This window comes from Pseudochaenichthys georgianus, chromosome 2 (genome assembly GCF_902827115.2).
Source record: "Pseudochaenichthys georgianus chromosome 2, fPseGeo1.2, whole genome shotgun sequence".
Taxonomy (NCBI): domain Eukaryota; kingdom Metazoa; phylum Chordata; class Actinopteri; order Perciformes; family Channichthyidae; genus Pseudochaenichthys; species Pseudochaenichthys georgianus.
In genome coordinates this window covers 5,955,258-5,969,562 of record NC_047504.1, presented here as the reverse complement: position 1 = coordinate 5,969,562, position 14,305 = coordinate 5,955,258, and the positions used below count along the sequence as shown (strand labels likewise).

At 43.8% G+C, this 14,305-nt stretch overlaps 1 protein-coding gene across 1 annotated transcript in view; it reads right to left on the bottom strand.

Annotated features, from left to right (window-relative positions):
• The window catches only part of LOC117458564 (cilia and flagella-associated protein 47-like), a 68,373-nt gene that overhangs the window by 24,473 nt on the left and 29,595 nt on the right, over window positions 1-14,305 (bottom strand). The window contains 20 exon segments of the mRNA XM_071205304.1: window positions 413-432; window positions 435-461; window positions 464-525; window positions 1,830-1,937; window positions 2,122-2,297; window positions 2,682-2,779; window positions 2,905-2,958; window positions 3,354-3,465; window positions 3,678-3,851; window positions 4,578-4,721; window positions 5,163-5,228; window positions 6,392-6,519; window positions 6,689-6,830; window positions 6,905-7,107; window positions 7,806-7,911; window positions 8,038-8,174; window positions 8,291-8,355; window positions 13,139-13,225; window positions 13,549-13,637; window positions 14,066-14,216. Of these exon segments, the coding sequence (XP_071061405.1) occupies window positions 413-432; window positions 435-461; window positions 464-525; window positions 1,830-1,937; window positions 2,122-2,297; window positions 2,682-2,779; window positions 2,905-2,958; window positions 3,354-3,465; window positions 3,678-3,851; window positions 4,578-4,721; window positions 5,163-5,228; window positions 6,392-6,519; window positions 6,689-6,830; window positions 6,905-7,107; window positions 7,806-7,911; window positions 8,038-8,174; window positions 8,291-8,355; window positions 13,139-13,225; window positions 13,549-13,637; window positions 14,066-14,216 (2,149 nt within the window).

Below are 14,305 nucleotides of genomic sequence, written 5' to 3'. Positions count from 1 at the left end.
TTTTGAAACGTGTATTACTATTAAATCACGGTCAAATAGGTTAATTTTGACATAGTCGTTTCCACCACAGTATTTACATGGAGAAGATAAGCCCCGCCCCCTCTCCAGAACGTTCTGTTTGAATGACAGGAGTAAACAGCTGACAGCCGCTGTGAAACCCCAGCGGTTAGAGCGATGAGAATGTCCGTTCGGCACCTCATGACGCATCTACTGAGTACCGGGCGGCTGTATATATGGATGTATAATAAGAACGGCGGGAGAGTGTTGAGTGGCCTGAGTACCGGAGTACCGCCAGCATGCCGGTACTGAGCAAGAAGTGCCGGTACTCCATGGGTTAGAACCAGAAGTGCCGGTACTGTGTACCGGTGAGTACCGGCCCAATTCCAGCACTGGTGTTATAGCATGTACTCACTGTATTTCCTGAATCCATTCCAGTGTGTAGTGTCTGGGGTTACTGTCGTTACAGTCAACTCCAGAGTCTCAGCTGCTGGTGGGTTAACCTGGGGGATGCTCAGCCTGGTCCATCTGACACACACACACACACACACACACACAACAAACCACACGCACACACACACACACACCACACACACACACACACACACACACACACACACAACACACACACCACACAACACACACACACGCACAGCACACACACACACACAATAGTTTGGCTTTTTCTACACTGCTTGCTTGACAGCTGATTTTTCTCAATTGGAATTAAACTTGAATCAACGTCTCATCAATATTGGCTCCCGGATGTAATGCCACAAAGAACTATGTCATGCATGTGTGTATCTAAGCCAGGGGTGGGGAACCTCCGGCCCCCGGGCCGTATACGGCCCGCGAGACCATTCGCTACGGCCCTCGAGGTAATTTATAAACACACGCAAAAAAAAAAAAATTTAAGAAATCTAGACCGCAAAAAAAATAACAATTGAGTGCCTGTTTTTCCTGGCCAATGTCAGGGTCCTTGAACACATCACGAGCCTACGTGTCATCACGTGGTATATGTCTCGACTGACAGGGGTGCAGTTCTGACGGAGAGCACCAGAACACGGCTCCAGCACTTCAGATAAGGAGCCGTACACATGCCGCAGTTTCTGCCTGGCTGTGTCTTAGTTGTAAGCCCAGTGGCGATCTGCTCATCTGTCATACTGATCATACAGTCAATAACTTTGTTGTTATTAGCATCTGGTTAGCTAGCTATGCTAACGAATATAAGAAGCTTTTTCTACAGCCAGTGAGGTAAAGGCACATCTTTATATGATCATTATAGTTATAAAAAAAAACAAGAGAATAAAGTAAACAGGTATAAAATACTATATGACAGTACAGTTTGAAAGGGGAGTGATTTGTAAAATATCCATAAAGAAAAAGAAAATCTGTTTACAGTTCTGTTTCATCTGGTGTTGAGGGATGTTTCCATAGATCTCTTAATGTTGCTCTCAAAGTGCAGCAGATTGATGCTTTTAACTTCAACATTTAAAAACACATCTTAAATCATGGATAGGAAACTAAATACATTTGCACACATCTTGTGTCCATATCTTTCTGTGTTGGTGGTCACGCCACACGTGCACGTGCATGCACGAGTCATGGTAAAATATCTGGATTAAGAGGTTGCTTTTTCTTTACACAGCATGAAAGAAAGGCTGAATGAATGGGCTTTGATTTTAGTTTTTTTAAGCAGAGGTCAATCATTTTTACGGCCCTTGGAGGATGTTGGAAAAATTGAACTGGCCCTTGAGAGGAAAAAGGTTCCCCACCCCTGATCTAAGCCTTGCATTGAGATACTGTGTGTCTTGGTGTGTGTGTGCACCTACTTGCCCAGCTGACAGCAGTCCTCTGGTAGCCTGAAGACTGGTGGAGGGAGTGCATAAAGCTCCAGCTGATACCAAAACTCCCCCGTCTGCTCTGACTGGAACACCACACTGGCATAGAACACACACCAACCAAATGTAATACTATATATGGACCACATTCACAACAATGGCAAATATGTCCTTTTGGATCAATCTAACAACGTATTTAATACTTTAATTCATTAATTGTGTAGGGGAACCTTTTTAACCCCCTTCTCCAACAAGAAGTCGGGTGGTCTGCAGTGCTTCCTACCTGCCGGTGCTCTTCCTCACTGCGCCAGGGGAGAAGGTGGCTTTGTAGGTGAGAGTCTCCCCTGGAGGAATTGATACCCGGTTGGCTCCACTCAGGTCGTCTCCTTCCAGGTACACATCCAGCCTCAGCGGCTCCCCTCGTGGGTTTTTGACAGGGATCTCTATAGCAACTGAGCTCTGGGAAAGACATTTCAAAGATGACACCTGTTTCCACTTCTCTGATGTTCTTTTGATCTTCGAGAAGAAGGAAGATTAGGCTTCCTGTAACAGTGGCCTGCAGCAGAAACACTACCCCTCCACGTCTTCTCTTTCAATACAAATATCGTTCTCTACTCATATTTTTGCCTCTACCTCTTGAAAGATGAAAACATTCAAACAGTGTTTTCTTCAACGAGAGAGATTAACAACAAACTGAATGAACTGTGGTCCTGATTATTTACAAGTTTAGCTTTTGGTATACTCCCCAAGTCTGATTAAATGTGCCGATGCAACATTTGAACCATGAAGGTAATTAGCAAGGGTTAGTAGATACCGATGGAAAAGTGCGAGTGTGTAACTTACCTGAGCCACACACTGTACAAATATGAGCTTGATAGGCGCTGCTGCCTTACAAATGATCTCCAGAGAGAAATGAACCTCGTAGCACCCGGGAACATTTCCTGAATGACAGGCACACACATGCATATATCCAGAATAAATGTCAACACACAATAGTTTAATCAAGTCAAAGTGTTCTGCGCTCTAAATGGTTCATCTGCAGTACATGGTACAACACGAAGCTTACCTTTATGCTTGTCTGCCTCCTGTATGTTATACATTTCTGTAAATGACACATTGCCTGCAAGAAAAAGTGCTACGTTTTTTATTTATTTTATTTAAGTCGTTTTTCACTATGTATTTAGGTTTTAAGTTCTTTGAGTTGTATGTAGTTGATGAAAATGAATCAATGCATCGTAATGAGCATGCTGTCTTTTTATTTCCTGTGTATCATCTTCTTCTACTCAACTGCCAATTCATAAACATGCAACACAATGACTACAACATTACAGAACACAGTTAATCACCAACATTTGAATATAGGTGATTAAACAGACATAATCTTTGTGCATCTGTTTAAGCAAATTGAATACACTTTGATAAACAAATGAGCTGACATTTGAGCGCAGCTAACTGTTTAACTAACGCACCACACAACATCTACAATCACAAACATGCAGCAGGGGGGGGGATCACCTGTTTGTTTTCCTCGTTTCAATGATGACACAGCCAGGGTGTATGGAGCGCTTTGACCAGGTTCAATCTCCAGGGAGGGGGGGCCACTTACAGCAGACAGGTCTGTCTCTGCCTACATGCATGTACACAAACACACATGACAGACAACAACCATTAATACAGAGGGAAAGGAAAGGCACAATATGCAATGTCTAGAAATCACAACGTTTGACGTCTTTGAATTGATTCTATTATTCGACAAGAAACAGATATTCAGTTTGCATAATAGTAAACCTTGATAGCAAGTAGCCGTTTGTGTGGATGTTTTTGCATGTCTGCTTGTACCTTGAGAGTGAGTTTGTTCTGGCTGTAGTTGGGGACATTCATCACTGTGTGTGTAGTTTGACCTGCTGAGCACTGTAGTAGCACATGGGCCACAGGCAGGGGGTGTTCTCCCACTCCTCCCAGGGTGAACACGTGCTCAGTACCGTCATGGTCATTATGTAAGGACAGCTTGCCCTGTGTGAGTAGGGATGAAGTCCAAGCAGTCATTTGGATTAGGAACACATTTTTTATAAACGTCTCACTCGTAAAATTATTTTTTAAAAGCGAAAGCTCAGTTACAGACAGTTAAAGAAATATCTGTCACATTCTCAGAAAGCCCTGAAAGATGATAGCCCCAGAGGAAGCTTACATTCCCAGATATCATCCTAACAGCCACAGGCTGCTGTTTGAGGCATCGAGGATAATTCTTGCACTCAAGCTGACTGTTCCCTAAGAGCATGGAGCGGAACGGGCTAACAAGAACTAAGGCCAAATAGAAGGGTTTGGTGCATGAGCAATGGTGGCAAGGGATTTGAAAGCGGGCTTGTCATCTAAGCATTGATGCTTGATTGATCCTGAATACATTCAAACTCATAGCTACCACACTGTAAAGATTTCAGTGTAAGGCTGCAGCCACACGAGAGCGCTAACGGTCGTATCCGCTACAGTTCTCTATCATAGACGGTTCGGCCACACGAGGCCGACATGGAAACGTAGAAAACGATAACGGGTCCTTAGGTGGGTAGATCTGCGGACGAAACGCTCTGGGGGGGCAAACGGCTCCGTGTCTACGCCTATACGATCATTTCCTGATAACGTTGAAGCAATAGCCCCGCCTCTCCTGCTCAGAGATCAGCTGCTGGGCTGTCAGAAGAGGGGGAGGAAAAGAAGCATTGAAACCATTACAAAGAAAGGCATTACCGTGACAGTGCATCGTGCAGAAGGGTGAAAGGTGAGGGGGTAGCAGGCTCTGGTCCCTGCTGGCACATTCAAAACCTTTGGGCCAGAAAATCCTCCTCCATACACCTCTGCCTGCATTCTCCAGTCTTGGTGGGTCTCATTGTGCTGCGAGAAACATAGGCATGATTATTTGACTCAAACAAACCATTTTTAAACATTTTAAAACATTTTAAAAGCTATTTTACAAAGCTGTCATTAAATCATTTTCTATTTTTCTGACCTAAAACTTTAAATATGATTGTTTTAGTCCAGTTATAAAATGTACAAATATATAGTTATACATTTCACACATGTTTGGTTGCTGTCTATGACTTCCACTAATTTTCAAGCAATCAGATTGTCATTTTGGAAGATTCCTCTAAAATGATTCATAATAATTAATGGCTTTTAAGATAATGCTTAATAAGCAGAACACTATCTAGACTAAATCGCTATATTTGAAAGGCTGAAAACTGAATTTACACATGAAAAATAACAAGTGTTCTGTACTTATCATTGCCTCCTCATACACAGGATCTGATAAATGCATTTTCTCTTTCTCCTCACCAGTGGTATGTCTTGTGTGACTGAACGGTGAGCAGGTGAACTGAAGTCCAAGTGGACGGATCCTCCCTGTGGTCACAGATGAGTTGTATTAACATTATCCATAAACCACAAAAACCAATAACCTTTTTTAAGGGTTCCTGCAGGTTTCATCGACTCAAATTTAAGACTTTTTAAGACCTTTTTAAGACCACTTAGAATAGAATTTAAGACCTATTTTACGGCAAAAAAGTATGAAGGAAAATTGATATGAAAGAAGAAATACGTCCCATAATTACTTACAAAGTACATTTATTCATGTTCAACATAAGAACGATGACTGAACATAACAGCATAACAGTACACTGAACTGTGTTAGACAAAAAGTGTGTGTGAGAGTGACAAGAGCTATATTCAGAGCTCTGCTGCCTTAACTACAAACTTTCATCGCTGCTGTTGTATGATTAACTACGGTATTTAGCGTCCACAGCACCTCCCCTTTTAGGGTTGACGTAGACCCAAACGTCGTCTGGAGCCCCCCCGGTGTTGTTGCGGGAGCTGCTGCACTAGCTAACGCAGCACTAGCTAACGCTGCATTAGCAAAACAAATGCTATTTTTTTTTGCAAAAGGTGCAGCGGGTTTCAAACACGTTCCCCTCAACTGGTTTCAACCAAGCACTACATTCGATGTTTTCCAACCAAATACGGTTGAACTTAAACTTCCCCATATTTCTTTTGAGTAGATTTGAAGATACCTGAGTTTCTGACTGCCGCTAGCTGAAGCTTGGTTGCTAGGTTACTAGGTGGGTGTTCTCTGCTAAGAGTAGCAGGTCTCCCTTGAAAAAGAGATCAATGATCTCAATGGGATACACCTGGGTAAATAAAGGTTTGTAATTAAATGAAAAGGGGCCAGGGGAAACAAAATTAGTGAGTACTGGTTCCATGTTGATTTAATTCAATACAAATTGTTGGGGGGAACTGTACTGGTTACTTTGCAGCCCGGATATTTCCCCCAAAACACGCGATCGCTACACAGAAGTACCTTTCAAATCCGATCATTTTTAAGACCTTCTAAATCATATTTAAGACCTTTCTTTCTTATTTTTTTTATCATATTTAAGACTTTTTAAGGCCTTAAATTGAGATCATCAAATGTAAGACTTTTTAAGACATTTTAAGACCACGCAGGGACCCTGCCTTTACTTAATATACAATGTACAGGTTGACTAGGGTCGATATCAGCTGATATTTACCTGTGAAGTAACCTGTGCCTCAAGCACATAGACCCTGGTATCACACCAGGACCTCAGGATCACCTGACAGGTAAACTGGCCCACGCAGTCCGCCTGGAAACGTACTGGGATGTCCAGACAGCCACAATCTAATGACGTCACAGAAAAGGAGATTTATGAATGGAAGGATGTTGAAATGTTGAAAGGAGTAGTGTAAACCTTTTCACCTCAGGATGTCTCGTTCTCATGCATTCCATGACATCTACTCACATATCATTCACACAACAATACATTCTGTATGTTCTCATGTGTGTGTACCTGCAGGATTCTCCCATGGGGTTCTGGTTTCTTCTCTTACAGGTACTGTAACGGTACTGGGTAAAGCAAATTTCTGTGGCAAAGAAACCTCCACGCTGTATTCCACTTGTTCACCTTGGTAAACACCTCTGAAGAGTTGGGCCTAAGAGACAAGAGGGACAGAAAGTAAAATATGGACAGCAAGGAATCCACCATTTGTTTGGAGAGCTTACGTACAGCACTGGTCGCCTTCACGGTGCTGCTATGCAGAGTGTGTGTAATCATGCGTCTCCTGTATTCATCAGCGCTCATGCTGCGCTGACCCCAGAGAGCCAGAGCTTGCTCCCGGGCCATATTGATCAGAGGCACACGCAGCAACTCCTCACACACCTGGCCCACTTTGCAGTGTAGGCTGAGTACTGATACTAACACAGCTGGTTCTGTTGGTGGAACAAAACAGTGACGTTATTGGATCAGCTAATAACAATGCACACACTACTTCATATTTAGGTGATACAGTTTAAAGGTGGGGTAGGTAAGTTTCAGAAACCGGCTCGAGATACACTTTTTGTTATATTTTTACATGTTACTTGTTAGACGCTTTTATCCAAAGCGACTTACATATTCAATACTGTGGGCAATCCCCACAGGAGCAATTTGGGGTGAAGTGTCTTGCCCAGGGACACAACGACATGCTGACTGAAGCGGGGTTTGAACCTGTGACCCCCTGTTCCAAACACCTACGGACAACCCACTACGCCACACGCCTCCAGATATTATATTCCATGGAATGCTCTTAACATCCCGATAGCAATGAATATCTGAAGCGCTTTGACAAAAAATCCATTAAAAAATGTCATCTGTAGAAACAGTAATACTGTAAAAAGTACAACTTTTGATTATATTTATAACTGATTATATTACTAACAGTGCCACTTCAATGTCATAACAATATGTTGTCTGAAGAAAAGGAACAATTCTGTAAATGATACATGAATTAAAATGATTAATGATCATCTATTTGATATCAGTGTAGGTTAGTAGGTGGGTAATGTTTAAAAGTATTAATGGAAAAACAGCTACAGTTAATATCATATAGTTTATATATATATATATATTATGGAGACAGGTTTCCTACCGGAGTTGCTGGGGATGGAGACTATGTTAGCACTGGGCCTAGCGGTAAGAGGGGAGGGAAGAGGCAACTCTGCTGTGGCCTTCACCATGTACACCATATCTCCCACCTATAAGGTAAATATGGACTGTAAATGGTCCATTTACAAGCTTTGAAATTCAGTGTTCAAGTTATAGGCCAAAATATGTATTACAAATATTTTCAAGCGATAGACACATATGACACGGACACTGACCTGTGGGCAACCCAGCAGCACGGAGCAGTACTTGGTGCCCGGGAAGAAGGGCAGGTAGTGGATGTTCAGAGTGTCTGCTTGGCCTGGCTTCAGACAAACACTCCTCACTGCACTCAGGAACTCACTGCATTCACCCTCTGTGCACACATACAAACTGAAATGGACCACCACCAAACAGACACGAATAAAGTTGTATACACACACACATTAACAGTAATTAAGTAACATGTGTGGATGTGTGTGATGTACTAACTGAAGTCTGAACCCTTCCCTTCCATCTCATCCCCGCAGCTCTTGTCTGAAGTCATCTTCTTTATACTGAAAGACGGCAGAGGAGGGAAGAAATTCATAATCATTCACAGTGTATGGATATCAGACTACACAACCTGATACAGCTGCACCAGAGATGAACTCAGTTCTACTTCAAATCCTCATAGTCGACTCCTGATTAGGAGGAGGAGGAAGTGCAATGTTTGATGCTTTGAATATGTCTCAGGTGGGGAGAGATGCATACTAACCAGCGTTCCTTAATGACAACCCGGTACTCTTCTGAGGAGTAACCTCATACTGTACCTCTCTCTACCTTTATCTAGCTTCTGAAGCCCTGAGCAGCAGGAGAATCACCCTGTCTTTTTGCTAAATAAACTACTTATTTGAATAAGCTACTGTAAAACCACTGTGCAGAAAGGATTGTATGTGTTATTGAGCTTTCAAAAAGTAGCAAGACACTGCTTAAGACACAGGGTATATGCAGGAATCCTGAAGTCAAATGTAATACCTTTTAAGACCTTTTTTAAGACCCTTTCCACACATTTTAAGAGCTCATCGCCACTTCGAGTTTTAACCGATTACATTGGCGACACTTTACCTCACATACAGTATTGATTGTCCTTTCTCCTTATCTTCTAACCATTTGGATGCAAACTTGCATTTCCCCATAACGATGTTGTTTAACAACCGGCGTAAACGGACCTTCGCGCGCTATCAAGCAGTGAGCGTGCGATGTCCTGTTCAGATGACGTCCAATCCAACAGGATGCCATAAATAAACTACACAGAATCACACTACACACCTACGCCATGATTACATTCAGGCAGACTGTAGAATACAACCTCTTTGGACCATTTATATACTTATTGAAAACAAGCTACAAAATGTAATACCTTGGAGAATGCCGTTTAATACTTTTTAATAGCCTTCATTTGACTTTTTAAGACCCTGCAGACACCCTGATAAATGATTTTATGTGTTATTGAGATTTCAAAAAGAGACTGAATGCGGTTTATCAGACTGAATTCTCTGTCTTCGCTTGTATTTCGACAATATCAACTATTAATTTGATCTTCATTCTTAAAAAATGTTTTAGCAATGTATCCATATTTATCTCAAACAAAAACAGGTGAATATAGGATTGCAAAAATCTGTATAGTATTGTGGCTACAGTAGCTTAATATGTTTAATTTGATGTACTTAGTGTTGGGGAAATATTTTCCAAGGCCCATAACTTTGACCCAGTTTATCAGTTCATACTGTCCTGACTGAGCACACGCACCTGCAACCTTGGCTGCTGTGCTCTGAGTGTTTTGTCTCCCTGTTCCTGTCACGATCTGTCTGTGTTGTGTTTTGTCTTGTTTAGATCTGTCTTTGGTTTCCTGTGTGTGTTCCCTCCTACCTGTTTACTTGATTGTGTTCACCTGTTGCCCCTGTGTTTTCGCCTCCCTCCTCACCTGTCTCTTGTTTCGTTGATTAGTCTTGTGTGTATTTAAGTTCTGTTTTTGCTGTCTGTCATTGTTGGTTCGTCGTTTGTCTGTGTTCACCGGGGACTCGGAGTGTTCTGATTTTTGACGTTAGCCTTGAAATAAAGGATTTTTTTCAGTGTTATCTGCGTTTGGGTCCTGCTTGCTTCACTCACCGTAACAGAACCAACCAACCAAGAATGGACCCAGCAGACAGTTTGTACGAGGTGAAGTACAATTTAACATGCTTGAGGAATGACTTTAGATATGCCTCCAGTACTGAAGAGAGGCAGTCAGTTATTTCTGCGGCACGCCAGGAGGTAACCTCAAGGCCCTGGTTGAGGGAGTTGCTCCCCGAGTGGGTGGAGGACTTTTTGGGCAGCTTTGAGGTCAAACCTCTTTCCCGGCCTGCTAGCTCCAGGCATGCTAGCCCCCTGCCTCCCAATTCCCAACCTGACACCATACGTCTCGGCGTGTTCCGTCTGGAGTCAACCTCTGCTTCTTCCCCAGTTCCTGCTCCTGTCCAGGAGCCGTTCTCTGGAACTCTGGCTTTTGGAGGTCCACGGTAGTGTTGCACGGTGTACCGATACTTGAAAGGTACCGCGATACCCTGCCGTTAAAAACGGTACGATTCCTCCGTTTCATTAGTATCGGTACTTTAAGAATGACGGGGAAAAGTACTCCCGTGAAAAAACGCCGTTTAATAAGAGCCGTGTGTGTTCAGCGCTCTGCTTCCACTCCCTGCACTGCAGCCGTGCCTGCAGTCCCGCTCCTCTCAAGCACGTTCTAAGTCCCTCCCCTCTCTCGTGCACGCGGCCACGCGCTAGCTGCCAGAGCATGTGAGAAAACGAGAAGCATGGCTGCAAGTGGGAGTGCAACTGCCGCTGCGCCTCGGCTTGTTGACAAAAAAGACGCCAGAAGTCTGTGAACGGGCCGTTCAGGTGTTCAGAGCAGAGCTTCCTGTCGGAGCAGCAGAGCGTGATGTGCACTGAAAAGTTTTTCTGTCGCAATATTATCGTTGAGCAAACTTAACTAGCAAACTAGCATCACTATCTGCTAACGTTAGCTTTAGCCTTCGTTTTCTATTAGTTTTTTTCATAGGCTATAAACGGAGGTGGTATAAGTAGCCTATATATCTTGTACTTGAGTAAAAGTAGAAGTACCCAGGTCTTGTACTTGAGTTAAAGTAGAAGTACCAGAATGTAGGAACAATCCTGCAATCAAAATGTTCCTCAAATAAAAGTACAAAAGTATTATCATCAAAATATAGTTAAAGTAGCAACAGTAAAAGTAGAAGTGCTCAGGTCTTGTACTAGAAGCACCAGAGTGTAGGAATACTCTGTTACAGTAAAAGTACTGCATTCAAAATGTTCCTCAAGTAAAAGTATTAAAGTAGCGACAGTAAAAGTAGTCATTGTGCAGATTGGTCCATTTCGGAATAATATATATGATATGTTTTATAATGATTGATCATGAAAGTGTTCTCAAAGCTGGTAAATGTGCAGCTAGTTTGAATGACTTTGTAGACTGCAGGGTAGCTGGTGGATTTACTCCAGGTGGAACTAAAGTCTGATTTAACACTTGATTATATTTCACATCATTCATCCAGATCTGTGAAGTAACTAAAGGGATTAAATACATGTAGTGGAGGAAAAGTACACCATTATTTCTGAACTGTAGTGGATTAGAAGTGCAAAGTAGCAAAAGAAACATTGAAATACTTAAATAAAGTACAAGTATCTCAAAATTGTACTTGAGTTTATGAATTTAGTTACTTTACACCAGTGGCTATAAAGATAGAAAGACTAAGCCTTGCACAGAGGCATGAAAATACATTTTCAAAATGCTCAACAGTGCTGCCAAAATGTTAAACTCACTGCTACACAATTAAAATAAATGCTTTTATATATATTTATATTAGATGTAACTCTTTGGCGTTTCTGTTCTTAGTAACACTGCTGCTTTAGTTGTTCTGACTGCTAAAATCATCTGTTATTCCTAATTTTAAAGCCGATATTCCGTGTTTCCCTTTTTTTAAGAAAAGTATCGAAAAAGAATCGCAATTCTTGACTTGGTATCGGTATCGAAACCAAAATGTTGGTATCGTGACAACACTAGTCCACGGAGCCTCCAAAAGGCTCCTAAGAGAGAGAGTCGCAAGTCCAGACTAGCAGCCCGAGCCCCAAGAGTCATGGTTCCGGCCCCGGCAGCCATGGTTCCAGCCTCAGTCCTGGCCCCAGCAGCCACGGTTCCGGCCCCAGCAGCCACGGTTTCGGCCCCAGCAGCCACGGTTCCAGTCCCAGTCCCGGCCCCAGCAGCCATGGTTTCGGCCCCAGTCCTGGCCCCAGCAGCCATGGTTCCGGCCTCAGTCCTGGCCCCAGCAGCCATGGTTCCGGCCTCAGTCCTGGCCCCAGCAGCCATGGTTCCGGCCTCAGTCCTGGCCCCAGCAGCCATGGTTCCGGCCTCAGTCCTGGCCCCAGCAGCCATGGTTCCGGCTTCAGTCCTGGCCCCAGCAGCCATGGTTCCGGCCTCAGTCCTGGCCCCAGCAGCCAGGGTTCCGGCCCCAGCAGCCATGGTTCCGGCCCTGGTTCCGGCCCCAGCTGCCATAGTCCCTCCTCTAGTCCCTTCCCTAGTCCCTTCTCGAGTCTCCTCTCGAGTCCCCTCTCGAGTCCCCTCTCAAGTCCCCTCTCCAGTCCCTACTCAAGTCCCTACTGAAGTGCCGTTGGAGGTTCCGCTGGGGGTCCTGCCAACTCCATGTCCTGTCCCGTTGGGGGTCCCGCTGACTACTCTTCTGCCGGGGGTCCTGCCAACCCTATGTCCCGTGCCGTTGGAGGCCCCGTCGACGATTCTTCTGCCGGGGGTCCTGCCAACCCTATGTCCTGTGCCGTCGGAGGTTCCGCTGGGGGTCCTGCCAGCTCATGTCCTGTCCCGTTGGGGGTCCCGCCGACTACTTTTCTGCCGGGGGTCCTGCCAACCCTATGTCCTGTCCCGTTGGGGGTCCCACCGACTGCTCTTCTGCCGGGGTCCTGCCAACCCTGTGTCCTGTGCCATTGGAGGTCCCGCTGAGAGTCCTGCCAATCCCATGTCTTGTTCCGTTGGAGGTCCCGCCGCCACCTGACCCCCTCCACCCACCCTGGTGGTCCTAGTTTTGTGTTGCTGTTGTAACGCTGTAAATGTCCCTGCTGTGGGACGAATAAAGGACTTCTGATTCTGAACACATATGACAGTCTCATAGATCTTCTTATCCAACTCTCAGCAAGAAATATGACAGGTGTCAAACTTTTTCTTTAACTGTGTGTGTATGTGTCTATACAGTATACCAGTCTTAGATTGTGTGTATTAGGTTTGTGAAAATGGTGTGTTACTTGGTATTAGAGGATGCTTTTTGAACAGGGCTGTTTTTTTTCTTTTCAGGCTCCACAGGGTTGAATAGAGACTCCACCAGCCCCACCCTAAACACATAAAGAAATCAGGCTTGAATATAGCAATAAAACAAACAGACAAACACACTATACCAAGACTCTCTCTGGAGTCACATTGCTGATGTTTTTTATGAATTGTCTAGTGTGGTAAGCAATGCAAAACACAAATGTAATCACAGTATCTTAAACTTGGGTAAATAAAACATGTCACCTGGTTTCTACTAGGTTTTCTTTTAGCTTTGGGTGCACAGACCCTTAAAAATGTTAGCATATAAAGTCAGAAATCTAGTATATGCATAATGTGGACATTTTTGATTCCGTCTTTCATGTGGGCGTGGACACACGACACCTACCTGAACGTAGCTTCTTTTTTGAAAGGGTTATTTATGGGCACTTGGATCACTTTCTGCTGGTAGCATGGAGACTTGCACTTCACAGTGTTCTAGTGAGAGACAGTGCAGAAGCAGCATCTCTGTAACTGCCCTCAAAAACACACTGTATTACAAACTACTGGCATGGTAGGTAGGTAGGTAGGTAGGTAGGTAGACGGGTAGACAGACAGACAGACAGATAGGTACTTTATTGACAGAGAAAAAAAGAGAAACAAAACCTGAACAAGGAAAAAACAGCATTTCTGGCCATGAAGAAGTTCTTATGGTCTTATTATCCCAACTTTCCACACACAGTTTCTTAATCTACTACATCTTCTTCACACACTCTGAACAACGTGGTGTTTCATTTTACAAAACAAAGAATGTAAAAGAGGCAAACATGTATATCCTTTTGGTCCAGCCAACTGAATGACAAATCAGAATGTGAGCCTTGAAGACAACTATGGCAGTAGTGAAGTAAATGTAACATGATACTTACTGTGGGTGTGATATGGCTGACGTGGGTCTTCAGATTGAAGGCGAGGGTGGTGCTGCTCAGGCCAGAAGGAGAGCTAGAGATGAGCAGGAGGGCGGCCTCCATCGGCTGAAAGACGGAGCAGCTGAACTGCACGACCAGTTCAGTGCTAGCCCTGTAAAATGGCCGCAACACTACCTGATTATTTTCTGAATTGACGTGATATATTGTAAAATTAGGACTGTGAGAAGCAGTGGTTTTTAT